This window comes from Ooceraea biroi, chromosome 7 (genome assembly GCF_003672135.1).
Source record: "Ooceraea biroi isolate clonal line C1 chromosome 7, Obir_v5.4, whole genome shotgun sequence".
Classification (NCBI taxonomy): Eukaryota; Metazoa; Arthropoda; class Insecta; order Hymenoptera; family Formicidae; genus Ooceraea; species Ooceraea biroi.
The window spans coordinates 4,731,918-4,747,676 of NC_039512.1; the positions used below are offsets into that span (position 1 = coordinate 4,731,918).

The 15,759-nt window shown below is 43.5% G+C and overlaps 1 protein-coding gene across 1 annotated transcript in view; it reads right to left on the reverse strand.

Annotated features, from left to right (window-relative positions):
- LOC105277524 (transcription factor SUM-1) overlaps positions 1–12,309 on the reverse strand; it is a 31,542-nt gene extending 19,233 nt beyond the window's left edge. Inside the window, exons 1-3 of the mRNA XM_011335918.3 lie at positions 8,537–12,309; positions 6,583–6,901; positions 5,343–5,513 (exon numbers count right to left, since the gene is read on the reverse strand). Of these exons, the coding sequence (XP_011334220.1) occupies positions 5,343–5,513; positions 6,583–6,901; positions 8,537–8,811 (765 nt within the window). The 5' untranslated portion in view covers positions 8,812–12,309. The remainder of the gene's footprint in view (positions 1–5,342; positions 5,514–6,582; positions 6,902–8,536) is intronic.
- Positions 12,310–15,759: the final 3,450 nt, after the last annotated feature.

Below are 15,759 nucleotides of genomic sequence, written 5' to 3' on the forward strand. Positions count from 1 at the left end.
AACTCTAACATAATCTCAAGCAAGGAGATGTATCTAAACGCTACTCCGATTTCGAGGATTACAGAACCGCGAAATTAAATTTAAAGGAAAAAGAAAAAGCAGAAAGAAGTTACGGATAACGTGAAGGAGAAAATAAGCAAATGCGGACGCGATCAACAAACTTCTCGAGTTTCCCGTCTCGTAAAAGGCGTTAATAAATTCACTGCCATTCCCAAGGGTTAGTATCCTCCGCGTTACCTTCCACGGAGAATCGCGGACGTTGCATTCAAATTAATTCGCCCACTTCCGGAAGCCCTTCAGAACCGTTCCCGCGATACGCATTACATCTCACCGTGGCGCGTCGTAACGCAAACCCGCGTAATCAAGTCACGTAATCACGACATAATTGTGGTAACGCGTAACTGTGAGCGATGCATAGATATGGCTCTAATTAGGCGATAAAATCGCACGCATCGTGAGCCGCACAGCGGAACACTGTGCAATGTGCCACCAAAAAAGGCGGAGAAAGGGAAGAAAAAGAGTGGAAGACGTTTACACGTAGCAGAAGACACGCTTTAAGAACTTTCCTCAAAAAAAGAGAAGGAAAATCCGGAATCGTGAGCGGAAATGCCGACACTCGAGACAGATCGATAAAATCTGACATAAATTCGCGTCCTTCATAATTACTTAAACAATCTGGATATGCTCTTCGAAACGATTCTCGTCGGGTGCAGAAATGTTTGGCTTCGGCGATTCGAAGGGGCGGAAAATTGAGAACGCGCGCGTCCTTCTCTCTCTCTCTTGTACCATTTAATGAATATTTACACGGCGGAATGGACGGGGGTGGCGGAGTTTTTCCTCAGTCGTTTGATGCCAGCGGGCGTCGTAAACCCCAAAGGATACGTGGAACCCGTACGAGCCGTCGTCTTGCCTCGATTTAGGGCTGGAGCGTTTACCGAAACAAAATGCCCCCGCGCCGAAACATCGGCCATTACTTAGCAATCGTAGATCCTTATGGTGATGCATGCTCCCGCCGCGCTGTCCCCGGGGATGCATAAACGCGCTAATGTAGTCGTCTGGATAATGCACCTCGGATCGCGACGACTTGAATAAATTCCGAATGATCGCGCAACCGAGAACACGAGACGCGTTCTAAGTGCGGGATATTCTCGCTCGTGAATTTCGTCGATTGTCGCTCGCGTTACCGGAAATCTTCAGAGAGTCTCGTGAGCGAAAAGAATCCTCCGGGAGAACGCGGCGTCGCGACGAAACGACCCCGACGCCGCGTAAATCTCTTTACTCCGCGTCTCTGTATTCGTCGCGATATAATCCCTTAACGCTCGCGATTTATCGATCATCTCTGGTATGGCAATCGATGGTATTTATTATACAAGCCGTATCTGCGAATGCACATCTGGGAATCGATTTTGTCTCGGAGCGAACAGTTGGCTTGCATGACAATAGTTCTTTCTGGTTTGTCTGTTGCTGTAAGCAAGGTGTAATCAAAAGACACGGTAGGTCTCACGCCAAGTGCATATTTTTTGTACTTTTTTTAAAAGGTAAGTATTGTATAATAAATATCCGAAATTTCGAGCCGTCTGCTAACTGCTAAAGTGAACATTACAAAAGATTTATACAGCGATGCGTCAATTTAAAAATGCACATTTCTGCAGCAGATAGAGGCGGAGAGTGGTTCAGCTGGTTTTTTTATCGATTATCCTCCGGTAACCCCTGGCGTGTCGCCAAGCAACCCGGCCGTCGTGTCACATTTAATCTTTTATCCGTACCGAAATAATTCAATAATTTTCAAAAAGGTAGACGAAGATGCAGCAATTGTTACACTCAATTTATGAAAGCAGTATCTCGGTGGATATTATCGGGCAACATTCCAGATAAATGTCTATACAGTTTATGCGCCATAAATTCATCGTGAGCGTTAAAAGAGAATTTACAAAATTTCCACAGCCTTGTATTTTTATGATTTCTGACAATAAATCTTTCTCGCGCACAATAACGTGATCTGATTTTAATGAAGCTAGCGATAAGTTAAACAGACTTATATCTGTCGCTGTATACGAGGAATTAAGCTGCAGCAATATTTTCGTGTCGCTGTAGCCGTCTCACATTACAATGACAGAAACGAAAAAAAAACGTATTGAAATTCCTCATAGTTTTATCAATTTATATCGAAATAAATTTGGTCAGTAAAATATCGATGAAATATCAGTATACATATGAAAAACTAACAAAGTTACTAAATATAAACGCTTTATATAAATTTTGAAGACAACAGAAAAGTTTAAAGAATCCAATTCAAACAATCGCAGCACAAGCAGAAACACAAAAAGGCTAGAAAAATATAATAAATAAATAGATAAAACGCAGAGTAAAATGGATGAGATTCCGCCACGCAGAGGGGCAGCTAGAAATCAAAGCTCAACAAGAAGGCGGTCGTTTCGATCGACATTGAAAGCTCGTTTTCCCCGTCAATGGCTACCATCAGAGCATAGTCGGCGAATGCGCATCGATGCATTCCGGGGGTGCGCGAGGGGCGGAATGAAGTCCGTGATCGGGAATCACTTCTCGTTCTCCACGAGATCTGGCCGCGTTCTTTCTCTCCTTCTCCCTCTATCTCCCTTCTCTCTCTCTCTCTCTTTTCTCGCTCTGTCTCTCCCTTCAGCTCTCTTCAGCTATCGATCAGCGTGTGGCGTGTCGGAATGCCGATCGCTCATCCCTCGAATCCGTTCCTCTTCCTCTTTCCGTCATTCATTACGGGCAGGGCGCACGCATCCACTAAACACCCCGCGCGCGCATTTTATTCGGCCTGATATCATCTATTTGTCCTCGGCGCATCTATATGTGGCGTCGCGGCGGACTATTCTCGGAGTGAAAGCAAGTCCGCGCGCATCGTCGCCGCGTGTTTCGAGAAAACGCCCCGACATCCCAGCGCGATACACTCTCTCGGCAGTGGCACGCTGTGATTGCTATGACCGTCACACACATACATACATTTGCATCCAAAATTTCATGTCTTTCTTCCGACGAGAGGCCACATGGGTTGCTATTGTGGCTCATCGATTCTTTATCGACTCTTTCAAAGCGCGTTGAAACAGATCTTGGTTTTGATTAAGTAGATCGGATAATAAAAATTGATACGCCTTGTCTTTCGCAAACGCATGATTTAACTGACTCCTCAGATTTTTCCTAAGACCCCTTTATCTAACGCAGCGCCAGGATTCGTTCGATAACGCGAGACAATCGATCTCGCACGTGAGAACCACACACATCCCAGGTGCGAAAGTAGCCGTGGTCCAATTGATCGGTCCGCAGGACGCGTACTTTCGTTTTCGGACGAGCGAATGGAACATCAGCGCCGATTACGCTTACGCGTCTATCTCGAGGCGCGAACACGCGACATCCCCGTGTATTAATACCGGACGAAAATCCCCCTCGGCGGCAGCTACGTGTCGGAGACGCTCGCGCGCGTTCACGTCGCGCTTAGGGTCAAGCAAGCCCGCGGCTTGCGGCCGACGAGCAAGGGGGTCGACGAAAGCGCGAGACAAATTGAGCCCAGGCTTTGTAAGACGCAGCCTAGGCCGCGGAACGTAAGCCTGCCTGTCGCGTCGCCGAGAGAAACGGCACGAGACGTGCCCAGTGGCCCCCTTTCTCCCCCTCATCCTTCTTCCTCCTCCTCCCGCGCATGCGGAGGGAGGAAGCTCCTCCTGAGGCCGAGAGCGGAGCGGAAAAGGGATTCCTGAGCGAGCGCAGGAATTTCGCGGCGATCCCATCGCTCGCGTCGTCGCGACGCGGCCGCGTTCAAACGAAGGTCCCCCTCCCTCCCTGAGGGGATTACACAATGAAATATATTTCCCCCCTGCGCTCCACCTCCCCTGCGCGCGAACGCGCGTTACACGCTCGGCGTTATACCCTCGCTAAATATAAATCCATCGCTTCGCACCGGCGAAGCTCCACAAATCACAATGCCGAAAAAACAACGCGACAGAAGAGATCTCTCACGTCGGGTCCATTAGGTGCCATCCCCCCGCTCCGTTCTTCTAGGCATCTAGGCGGTCCCTCGCCTTGCTAGAGGAGAGTATCACGATAGACGATCGGGATCACTCGATAATGCCACTTAGGTGCTCTTTAAGTGGCGGACGGATAAAGCACGCTTGCCGCCTCCATCTCGGAGGAAAATAAGCTTGGCCGGGGTTCGCGATTGGATTCCACCCCCGTCGCCGATCCATCGGCGCCAGGTGCGACGCGGATCCATTCCTTTCCGACTGCAAGACGCGCAATTTGCGTTATCCTTTGAGCTGGAGCATTTAATCCTTTCCGTTCTACAAGGCGAATTAAAATGATTCGCTGTTAGACTCATACATGGGATTCCTGGACGAATCGACGGCTGCGTTTTTGCAAAACTTGGTAATTAAGGAATAAGAATAATTGAAATGAATTTTGGAATAAAGTGAATCATTATCATGATACGTAAAGTTCAAGTACAATTCAAGCTTGTGCGCGAGGTGGACTTCGAAGGTGGCAGACTTATCCCGCTTTCGTTCCGAACGGTTTACTCGTGCACTTTCATCGGCGTATTTTTGTTACGGTAATTATCATAAACGACACAGCGGTTCCTTTCCAGAGCGAGAAACTCAAGCGCAACCCTTTTTACATCCGCTGGAAAAAACGATGATATGAGCTTAATGGTGTCGCGAGTGAAAAACCATTTAGAACCGCTCGGTCGTGTGCGATGCACGTGTCGGACATGTGGTGTAACCGCGCAGACTACGTAGACTCTAACCCTTAAATGCATCTTGTCGCAGCACAACGTTCCACTCTTCTGCGAAGATTCCTCTTTGCGTAGAAACGAAAACGTCGAGGTGGTTGCAAGGAGGAACGTAGTACGATCGCAGTTTTGCACGAGCATGTTGACGATTTAGATTTATCATTTTTATGGTATCAAATACCAAATTCAACACCAGATATTATTTTCTGAATTTCTAGAGAGAGAGAGGGACAACTATTTTACAACAATATTATGAGATCGATTCTCTATTATTGCATGATAATGAAATATTAATTTCACACCAGCAGAATTTTGCGGATAAAATAACGCGCGATATTAAATACATTTAGCATTCAAAGTTAAAATAATCCTTCAGTGTCCTTTAGTGTTCAAAACTAAAATAATTACGATCATTCTTGTTATCACAATTCGATCAATCATATAACAATCACTTGCTGAATGATAATCAACAAGATTGATTTGAGTAGGAAACTTGAATTGGGAATATGAAATTCTCCGCTGAGCGGGATCTCATTGCATGAAATAATCTTATTAATTTGGCTTGCCACGCGTAACCTACCATGCTCTCGGCGGAAGGATGATCCTGATGACCAGAGGGACGGTTTCCTTGCAGCAATGTTTCGAGATTCTCGATATATTCAATGGCGTTTCGCAGTATCTCTACTTTCGGTAAACGCTGGTTAGGGTTGTTGCTCGTTCTCCTCTTGAGCACCTCAAAGGCTTCGTTGACCTATAACACAAACTACATAACTAACCGCAATCGCGTGAAATTGCAATAACACATTGCGTTGTAATCAACTCTTAAAAAAGCCGTGTTAAATCAAATCGAAATCATTGTTGCCTCTTTCCCGCGACGCTGATTGGTTATTTCGATTCGCGTTGTGCGTTATGTTAAGTTTAGATTACCATCGCGCGGCTGTCTTCGCGTGGAGTTTAACAATTTGGTAGAGTGTGATAATTGTGCATATAATAAATAATAGATGAATATTATTATTCGAAAACATTATTAATATTGAAAAATAAAATAGCGCGCGCATAGCGGGCGCCTGTGTTGTACTGGTAACAATATAAATATCCCAGAACTCCTCGGAAAAAGAAAAAAATTTTAATGGCTAGAACTTTTTCATTTATTGATTTAACGAATTTTAAATCATCGAGAACTCTAGGCAATATACCAAATAACAATATAAATATCACAGAACTCCTCGGAAAAAGAAAAAAATTTTAATGGCTAGAACTTTTTCATTTATTGATTTAACGAATTTTAAATCATCGATAACTCTAGGCAATATACCAAATAACAATATAAATAGCACAGACTCCTCGGAAAAAGAAAAAAATTTTAATGGCTAGAACTTTTTCATTTATTGATTTAACGAATTTTAAATCATCGATAACTATAGGCAATATACCAAATAACAATATAAATAGCACAGAACTCCTCGGAAAAAGAAAAAAATTTTTTGACTAGAACTTTTTCAGTTATTGGTCTAAAGGATTTTCAATCGTCGAGAACTCTTCGCAATATGCCAAATAACAATAAAAATATCTCAGAACTAATCAGAAAAAGAAAAAATTTTTTTGGCTAGAACTTTTTCAGTTATTGGTCCAAAGGATTTTCAATCGTCGAGAACTCTTAAAAACAAAAATAAATTTTGATCGTTATATTTTTCAGAAAGAGAGAGAAAGAATTCTAATAAAAGAGATTACAAAATAAAATGCGTACATGTCTCTTTTAGGAGACGCGGCATCCACTGGATGCATGTGAGGCGAACATTTTAAGATTACCGTGAACTGACCTTCCTCAAACGCCGTCTCTCGCGGAGGGTAGCAGCCTTCCTTCGATCGACAGTAACCGTCTTCTTCTTGCAAGCCTTGCAAGCCCACAGGAGACACCTGCGCGGTCCATGAGGGGAGCCAGAGTCTAAAACGTGAGGGTGAGGTACATGCTCGATCGACTCGCCCTCGTTCGCTCCGCTCGTCTCATTGGTCTCACTGGTATCGTTGGTCTCGTTGGTCTCGTCAGCGTCTGCAGAACCGGACTCGAGATCGGCCGAAGCATCTGCCGATATCACCGACGATGCATCGTCCGAATCGAGAGTGTACCGAGATTGCGACCTGCAAAATTATGAATCGCCTTATACATTTTCAGGAATTGGCAGGTTCAAGAGAATGACTTTTTATTGGTCTCTTGTTGAATGTTTGTAGCACTTTCTAGCTAATAAATCGCGTTACTGGGACTTTGGCTTTTGGATTCTGGATTCTTGGATATAAAACGCGATCTGGTACATAGTTAACGGACCATCTGAATTATCAAGTTGAAGTTCGTGCTTGGAGAAAATTTGATCTGGAACCAGGAATAAAAAAAGATAATTATTAGTATTATGTTTGGCAGTCTTCCAGTCCTCTTGAAGAGAATTTGTCGAGGCAAGCAATAAATTTTTTTCTCTTACTCCAAAAAGCTCAATATTCATAATAGAAATGAGATCAGAAGGTTTGTTAAAATATCTTGCAAACAAATATCTATTTTTTAATGAAATAATACCATGTGATATTTAAATACAGGATATTTTTCTTTTTGATGCGGCAGTCCGTAAGAACACATAGACAGGATTAAGAAAATATGTGTCTCTGTGCATTATTCAGTATCCATATAACGAAGATTATCTGGCCATTACTTTTCTCTCAATGTAACGCGATGCACTTCGACGTAATGCAACGTTCAGCCTCATGTGTGCACACATGCCGCGACATAAATTTCGTCGTTCTGCGGAAGAACCACTCGACTTACTGGACGCTGAAAGGCACAGCATTCAGGTATTTAGCGAACGAATCGCGAATTCGTGGATCCTTGCTTTAATCATCTTTTAGTTATCGTCGTCGGCCGGCAGTTAATAATGGACGTGCACGCGTAGGTCCGTCAGAAGGCGATTTCCGCGATTGGACACGTTCCAGGTGGTCCCGCGAGAGCATATTTTCTCGCCGCCCGAGAAGACGCCTCCCCCTCGCCTCATCGAGAGGGACGGGTTGTAAAGGCGAAGCGCGATGAACGAAGTGAAAATGGTTTAATACGCGGTAAAGCCGTCGTCGGGTTTTCATTGGGGATAACGACTCTCGTGCGTGGCTTCGATTCGCGGCTACCATAAACGCGTCGTTAAGACACGCGGTATTAGAGAGAGAACAGTCAAAAGAAGATGAAAAAAGCCGGCAAGAAAGAGAGAATAAAAAGATGGTAGGGATAAAAGTTCCAACTTTGTAATGTGACATACGTTGCAATGTTCCTATAATGACAAAAGTATCCATGTATATTATTTTCTACATTTACATTTTTTTAAGGATACATCGATAAAAATATTAATTAAATTTGTTAATTTTTGATAAAAATAAATTGATATTTATAATATCAAAAATATAATTTTTTATAATATAATTATTTATATAAGAGAATATGCCTTTTTACATATTATGACATAAATTCCTCATTTTTCAACTCCATATTTTATAACAACGTAATTAAAGGTGCATTTCATAGAATATATATGTATAACACAGGGAAAATTAAATTAGTAATGTATGTGTATGTTGCTACGGAATTCATGTTGCAGGGAACTTTACTTAAAATTCCCTCGTGGAACTTTAAGTGAAGTTTACTAGCGCAACGGTAGTTTAAAGCTCGGTAATGCGGATTACGGGGCTTTAGTTACGTGTCCATCAAGGATACGCAAAAATGTGCTCAAAGCAAAAATCTCTCACCTGATTCGCTCGTTACAATAATTTAGCGAGCTAGCCGAAGCTGTCAAAGCAACGTTGGTGCCGATAACGCTCGCGCGATCGTTCGGGTCCCTCCTGCTGGCGTAATCCTGCAAGTACTCGGATTCCGCGGGAGCGTAGACGCGCCGATACCGATGGGGATGAAGATGATGGTGATGGTGATGGTGGTGATGCAGATGATGACGGTAACCGTCGTAGGGCGAGCGCGTAACCGCTTCGTAGGCGTAGGGCACCGCGTCCGTCACGAGGGTCATCATTTCACGCAATTTGCCGGGCGAACGTACATTCGCGATCTCGCCGATCACACAGCCCGATCATTCAGAATTCGAAAGATTTGCTGCTGTCGACACGCACCGATCATCTACGCGTTCACCCTCGTGCGAGCTCATCACGAGCTTAGCTGTCTTCCGGTCTTCCGGACCACCCCCAGTCGAGAAATCGTGCGTAGTTTAATTTGATTTACTCTCGACTAGCATCATCTGTATTCTGAGGTCGCCAAATTCCTCATGAGAGAACCATTTAATGTTGACTTCGTCACTTGTGTTTGATTATCGGCTCATCGATTCTCGAAGAAGATATGATCGCGGTTGCGCTAGCGTTGGATGTCGTATAGAAAAGATTAGCTGATGTGCAGTAGAGCTAGCAGATACTGTAGGTAGATTCTTGGAGAACCGTGATAGCGTGTTCTTCTCTGTCGTCCGCTTTACTCGCCGCGATAGCGACTAATTTCCCTTTTTTGCTCTTCGCGGCGAGATAGCGTAGTCCAGTCAACGAGTCACCAATCTCGCTGAAGACACGGACGCACTCGATGGATGGGCTTAACTCTTCTTAACTTCTTCGTTAACTTCGCCGAGACATTCCTGGCCAATTTCGTCCAAGGCGCGCAGCCTTCCGCCCTGATTCGCTGAAAACACCAAGCTTCCTCCTCCGCCTCCTTCGCTATTTAAGTTTCTCAACTTACTTTATCGTTCCCTGTTTTTCCACCGCGCGGCGATCTTTGCAGACAACCGGCCTGATCCAAGTAATTTTAGTCAGAAATCGAGACAAAGGCTCAAATCTCGAATGACTAAGGAGAACGATAGAACGACTGTGGAATACATAACTCCATCGATTGAACACGATCGCACACTGCAACTTCGAAGCGGATGGTAACACGAAGTCCGCACTTCCGACACAACATCTACAGAGATCGCGCGAAAGAAGCGAAGACGAAAGAAAGAAAGTGGAATAAACCGCACTCTTCCACCTCCGGATTAGGTACTCCACCTAATGCCGAAACACACGAGGTGCAAAAAGGGATTACGATTAATCGCGATTAACCAGAGCAGGGGGGGCTTTCCGCGGAGTTCTTACGCGACTATTCGAATGGGGTGGTCGGACCAAACACAGACAGATCCGGAAACCTCGGGGTGGTCGAGGATCAGAACGGCTCAAGACTCAACATCCTCCGCGGTATCAGTCCCACCAGCACATGGCACTCTTGACGCGCGCGAGTGCGTCGTCAAGCTCGCGCGTACGCACACTCGTGCCCGGAAAGACGCGTCGGGATACTTTACGCGTTACATGTGTCGTCGCGGTCACACCCAGGCTGACTATTTTTAAGAACGCCTAGCCAATCGCGACCGGCCAAAATCACCGTCGGGCCTGTCGTCGCTCCGCCTCCGGGCTGTCATAGACGCACGAGTTTGGCAGCGGGTCATCATGGGGTGTGGTTTAATCATTAATAAGGGTTAGATTCGTCGGGCGAGCTTGCAGGCAAGCTTTCGACTTGCATGCGACGTCGTCGGGAGAAAGTCTGCTAACGTGAGCTTCGGAGTTTAGATCAGCACGTTCCTAGCGAGAACACGGTAATTCGAAGAGCCTACTAATCGAGCAAATAATTAATTGTTACCGTAAACATGAAATGAGATTATAATCGGAATTTAATAGATTCATCGTGTCTTTTCAGTTTGTATTGGAGAACAGCTGATTAATCATCGACACGATCATTTGTCATGTCATTAGCGTCTCTGAGGATTTTATAGATGGATCATATGTATTTATTTGTTAATAACATTTGCCGTAATTACGAAACTGCATGATTGTTAGATACACGTATGAACTACACAACTCGCATCGATTATTTTCTGAGTCATCTGCCTTGTTGCACCGCGTGAATGTTATCCGGCGATAGTTTCCGCGGACACTGTGGTCTGCTGGCAGTTTTAAGCATTTTCGACACGGCTGGAACAACTAGCAGTTTACAGTCGGACGCTAGCAAAAAGAGATGTTCATTACAGTGGGTCGTGGTTTTTGACAGATATTCCAATACACGTCCAATAGTCGATCCAATTTGCGGTCTGACGGGAGAGAGCCGGATTTACAGTCTCCGTGGAACTACATATATAGGACGCCTATATAGATAGCCGGCGGCTCGCCGCTAGTAGTTACGCGGATACGTAAACTTTATGTAAATCTAGCGCCGTCTGTCACATTTTATGCTCCGCTTTCACGGAATTAAAATAGACTATTGAGCGTCGAATAAAAGCTAAAATTATCCTGGCAGCGGTCCAGACGAGCGGAGATAGAAAACGGAGTAAAGTTTTAGCCTACCGACACGTTTCGCCGAATACTAATTACCGTAATATCTGCTCCCATGCGGGGGCACATGGACGCGTATACGGAAACGGTGACGTTAAACGCAGCCGGCTCGTCTGCGTTTGGCAGTACAACGATCGAACGTCAAATCGCAAGTCATGCCGTGTGCAAACAGATTCATGTTCGAAATTTGCTACGTTTAACGCGCCACGTATCAATCTTAGCAAGCCAAGCAGTGACTGCAAATAAACGACATTCTGAAAATACAGATTTACATTAAACAAGGTACAGATATATGCATATAGAGATAATTTATACATATATATAATTTTCTACATATTTATATTATTTATTTGCGGATCAAACATTTAACTTAAGTGTTTTGATCACTGCAGATTATTTGATTTAATATTTTTATATCATTATTGTCATATACTGTGATTTATAATACAACACTACGTTATCTAATTATTATACATATTTGGCTAATTAGATAAAACTATTGTACTATTTATTACGAAATCACCAATCCGCGATTAATGTTAAACGGAATAATCTCGTTTCCGGAGCCCTGGTTAAATGTCGAATCATGATGCATTACTTGTTGAAACACGCGTTCGAGGCCATGTAACGTTCAATACACTGCGCACCGATTAGGAGAGCACGGATATTGGTTCTGGATTAACGGTTGGACGAATATTCAAGCTTATAATACATATATGTATAAGTTTAATTATAATATATAGCAAATAATTGTATATTATAATATATAATAAACGGTTGCGCATGTATAAAACTTCTTCGCGTAATATAAATTTTCTAAACTAAACAAAAACAAAATTTTATCAGCTTATTTGCACGTTTGCGATTTTATTAACAAAACTTTTATCTTAACTTTTATTTTAGTTTAAGTAATTTCTATCGAAGTAAATCTCACTTAAACAGAAAGCAAAGTTATATTAATTAACTTGCTTCTTTAAAACAATAACTTTCTTGAAGAACGTGCCGAGAGTAGCTGAAGATTACTTCATGCATAGAGAAGTTCGCAGTATTTTCCAGAGCTGTGGAAAATACTCGCGCTAGGAATTACACAAAGAAGCGTTAGAGTGCACTGTCGCGCATCGATAAACAGAGATCGATTCGATTCACGTGGATCTCTATCTCTATTAAAATCCCATCCGCGTAATTCCGTAGTCCCGGTGCCTGTCAGAAGAGACAAGGCCAATTATCGCTAAAAGCGGTTATTATCGGACGACGTTAGAAACCCTCCCCGTAGATGAATGCCGGATTTTCCACTCTTCCTCGATCCCGCACTCCGAGCGACATCGTGTACATCTCGGATCATAAAGACGCGTCCTTCAATGCATCTCCGCGAGAAATCGCGAGGGTGAAGAGCGGATGCTCGGACCTCATTTTTCATTCGTTGTCGCGGTGGCATCCGGTGGTACGTACCCGAAGACCTACATGAGCTCGCGCGCGCATTCCTGTATACTGTAAACGCAGCCACGCACACATATAGAATGCACAATGTGTACACACGCGTGGCCTCTTAACGTGCGCACGCGCGCGTGTTCGCAAACACGGGGTAGTCCACCCTTTCGCACCCCGTCGTGGAAGCTCGGCATGGCTCGGATGTGCTCGTCCCGTCGAGGTCGAGAGAGGAAGCGAGACAAAGAGAGAGAAGGGGAGAGGAGGAGGATCACAGGCCGCAAAGAGAGTACAAACCCCGAGGAGCGAGACGCAAAACAGGTCACTCTCGCCTCCTTTCAGGATTCGGCTTGGCTGGGATACCTACATCTGCCAAAGTTCACGGGAGGGCAATGCCTCGCCCACTTTTACGGGAGCATCATCGGAGTCTACGTCTTAACCCTTTGCACCGAGCTGTTTTGCTCCTAGATTTCTGTTCTCCTTTTTCCTTTTTTTTTAACCAATTTTCCAGCATCTTTGAAAGTTTGCAGAGGGTAAGCTAGCGAGAGAAAGGTAAATAAATTTTTCTTAGCAAGTGGAAAGTCGTTGAGAGTGACGGAGGCTTGAAAGAGCTGCAGCTTTCTCTCCGAAATTGTGTTTTTGTAATATATTATTATTAGTCCCAAGCACCACTATGCACACACTCAGAAATACATCGGAGAATCTTTGACAGATTTCCGCAAATTTTTAAAAATTCTTCTGCATGTTAGTAGACTTCGTTATAGTTTTGCATAGCATCGGTGTTAATCTGAAAAATATGATCAAATGACTTTTGCTCAATCACTATATTTCCCTCATCAAAAAACCGTAAAACAATTGACCCCTTTCCTGGGAGTCTTTTTAGGTCGCTGAACCAATTTTCATGCAAACCCAACCGCTTCCTATACTTTGGTCCACTGTCAGTTTTAATTACGAGAATTCCAATTTCTCTTGAGTTCAGAATTAAACGTCTCAGAAAAAATAAGAGAAGACTTTATTTGTTGAAGAAATTTTATCTCGTTCATAGAGAGATGTTCCGATGTCTTGTGCGTCTTTGTTTCGCGGCACGTCTCGTGCACTTTCGGTATAATCCGTTGTGACTTGGAACTGTCTTGAGTTCTCTTCGACCTGTATCGGCAAAAGGGTCCCTGGACGTCCCGGATGATTCCAACGTTGGCCGAAGACGGGGATGCTGCGACGATGCAACGCGTCGACACGGCATCGCGCAGGTCGCTCCCAACTCTCATCAGGATAATCTCATTGTAATCACGCAAGCGCCCGCTTTCCGTCTATCAAGATAACTGCACCGTTGCCCCAACGCTCATTGAACAATTGTCTTTACCGAAGTCGACGCTTACATGAGATTACATGAGGGACATGTAACTAGCAAACTGGGAAGGTTCACGGGACGATCGACGTGAGACTATGGATGAAAAGGAACGCTCGTTTTTATTGAAACAGGCAGATAGGACACGCCGAATCGCAGGATATAATCTTATCCGACAAGTAATGGAATCAAGAAACTGATAAAATTTCACTCTACTTGGATAAAACGTGTACTGTATGAAAATTAGGGTATCATACAGAGTGCGATAACATAGAACTTTCTGCTGCTCGTCTGAAACTCCGTTCAGTCGAATTTCGGATATTCATACATCGTCATTGACGCGTGGCTAATCTTCTCTCTTCTGTCTCTTTCTCTCGAAACAAACTCAAACTACTGCCATTTCGTGCACGCGAACCGTGTATGTATCCCTACTCACTTTCAAAATAGGTGAAATATATCGAATCTGTTTGTTTCAATTTAATATAATTTTACGTGTTTCTTATTATTAGCAAGTTAATTTTGATTCTCGGAGTTTGTCCCTTTTCTGTTTTTTCTCTCCTCCAAATAAGATTTCTAATGACTATGTCCAAAAAATTATTGTTTCATAATATATTCTAGATATTCTAAATCAATATAATTTTCACTAAAGAGATGCTTTTATCACAAGTATCCACTTACATATACACTTAATAAGATATTATTAAGCCGTACTACAATACGTATATAACGAGAAAATTGTCTTTTTCAAGCAACGATTGCATTACGGAGAATCACGACAATCTGTTTCCGCTTGGTTTACTTGAAGAAGTCGCGTCGTTTACTGGGGTAGCCGGAAGGAGCCTTTACCGGCGCTTGTACTTAAACGTCGACATCGATATAACGGTATCGCTAAACGTGCCTGCATTCCATTAGGCTTTACAACCTCCAAGCAGTAAAACCAAGAAACGTTCTCGTCGGTTGAGAAAGGAACGACAGCTGATCGAGGCGGACTGCCGCTGCGTATCACCGCACCCTCGCCTAAAGGCTCTCGAAGTGCATCGCACGTCTTTGAGAGAACGAGCGTTTAATCCTACCAAGAGGATCGAGGATATCGTCCCTCGGGATGGAAAAGATCTCCCGTACGTGTCTCCCCTGCATAACATTTGCCTAACGACATTGCGCCTACACGACTTCTCGTGAGACGAAAGACGTCGCATCCGAAGCAGAGCAGAGTTCGCGCGAGGGCGATTGAGGGGGAGAGAGAGAGAGAGAGAGAGAATCGTCTAATAAGAAATTACAAATTCCCTTGATCCGACTGTTGATCTGATTTAGAACTGTTATTCGTATTGCTACCCGTTGCGCTCCTCTTCTGGGGGAAAATGAGATCCCTGAATATCATCCCCTTCTTGTAGAATCAACGTACGCACGTATATGTAAAACGCTTGTGTATAGATGAATACATAAACTCGTAAACCGAGATTGAGTATTTCCCATCGCAACGTACAAACACAAAGCAAATAAAATTAAAAGTTAAATTACAAATTCTCTTAACTCGAAACCTTTGATCTCATGAAACTTTTCTCTACATTGCTACAATTCGTTTTTTTCTTTTTTAACGAAAAAGATTCGCCTTTTTCATGGGGTCATATAGGATACAATAACTCTATGACTACATGATTCTTGCAAAAACTGATAAAATGAATCTTAAATTATAAGATGTCTTGTGCCTTAATGCGTTAATGTAATATTTATTATAATTTTTATTTATATCACTACTTTGTGTTTCGTCATAACGAGGATAGGTCTGGTTCCACAATGTCCTAAAATAAATGTATCAGTTACCTTGAATCACTGAAAGATAAACTCAAAAATATGA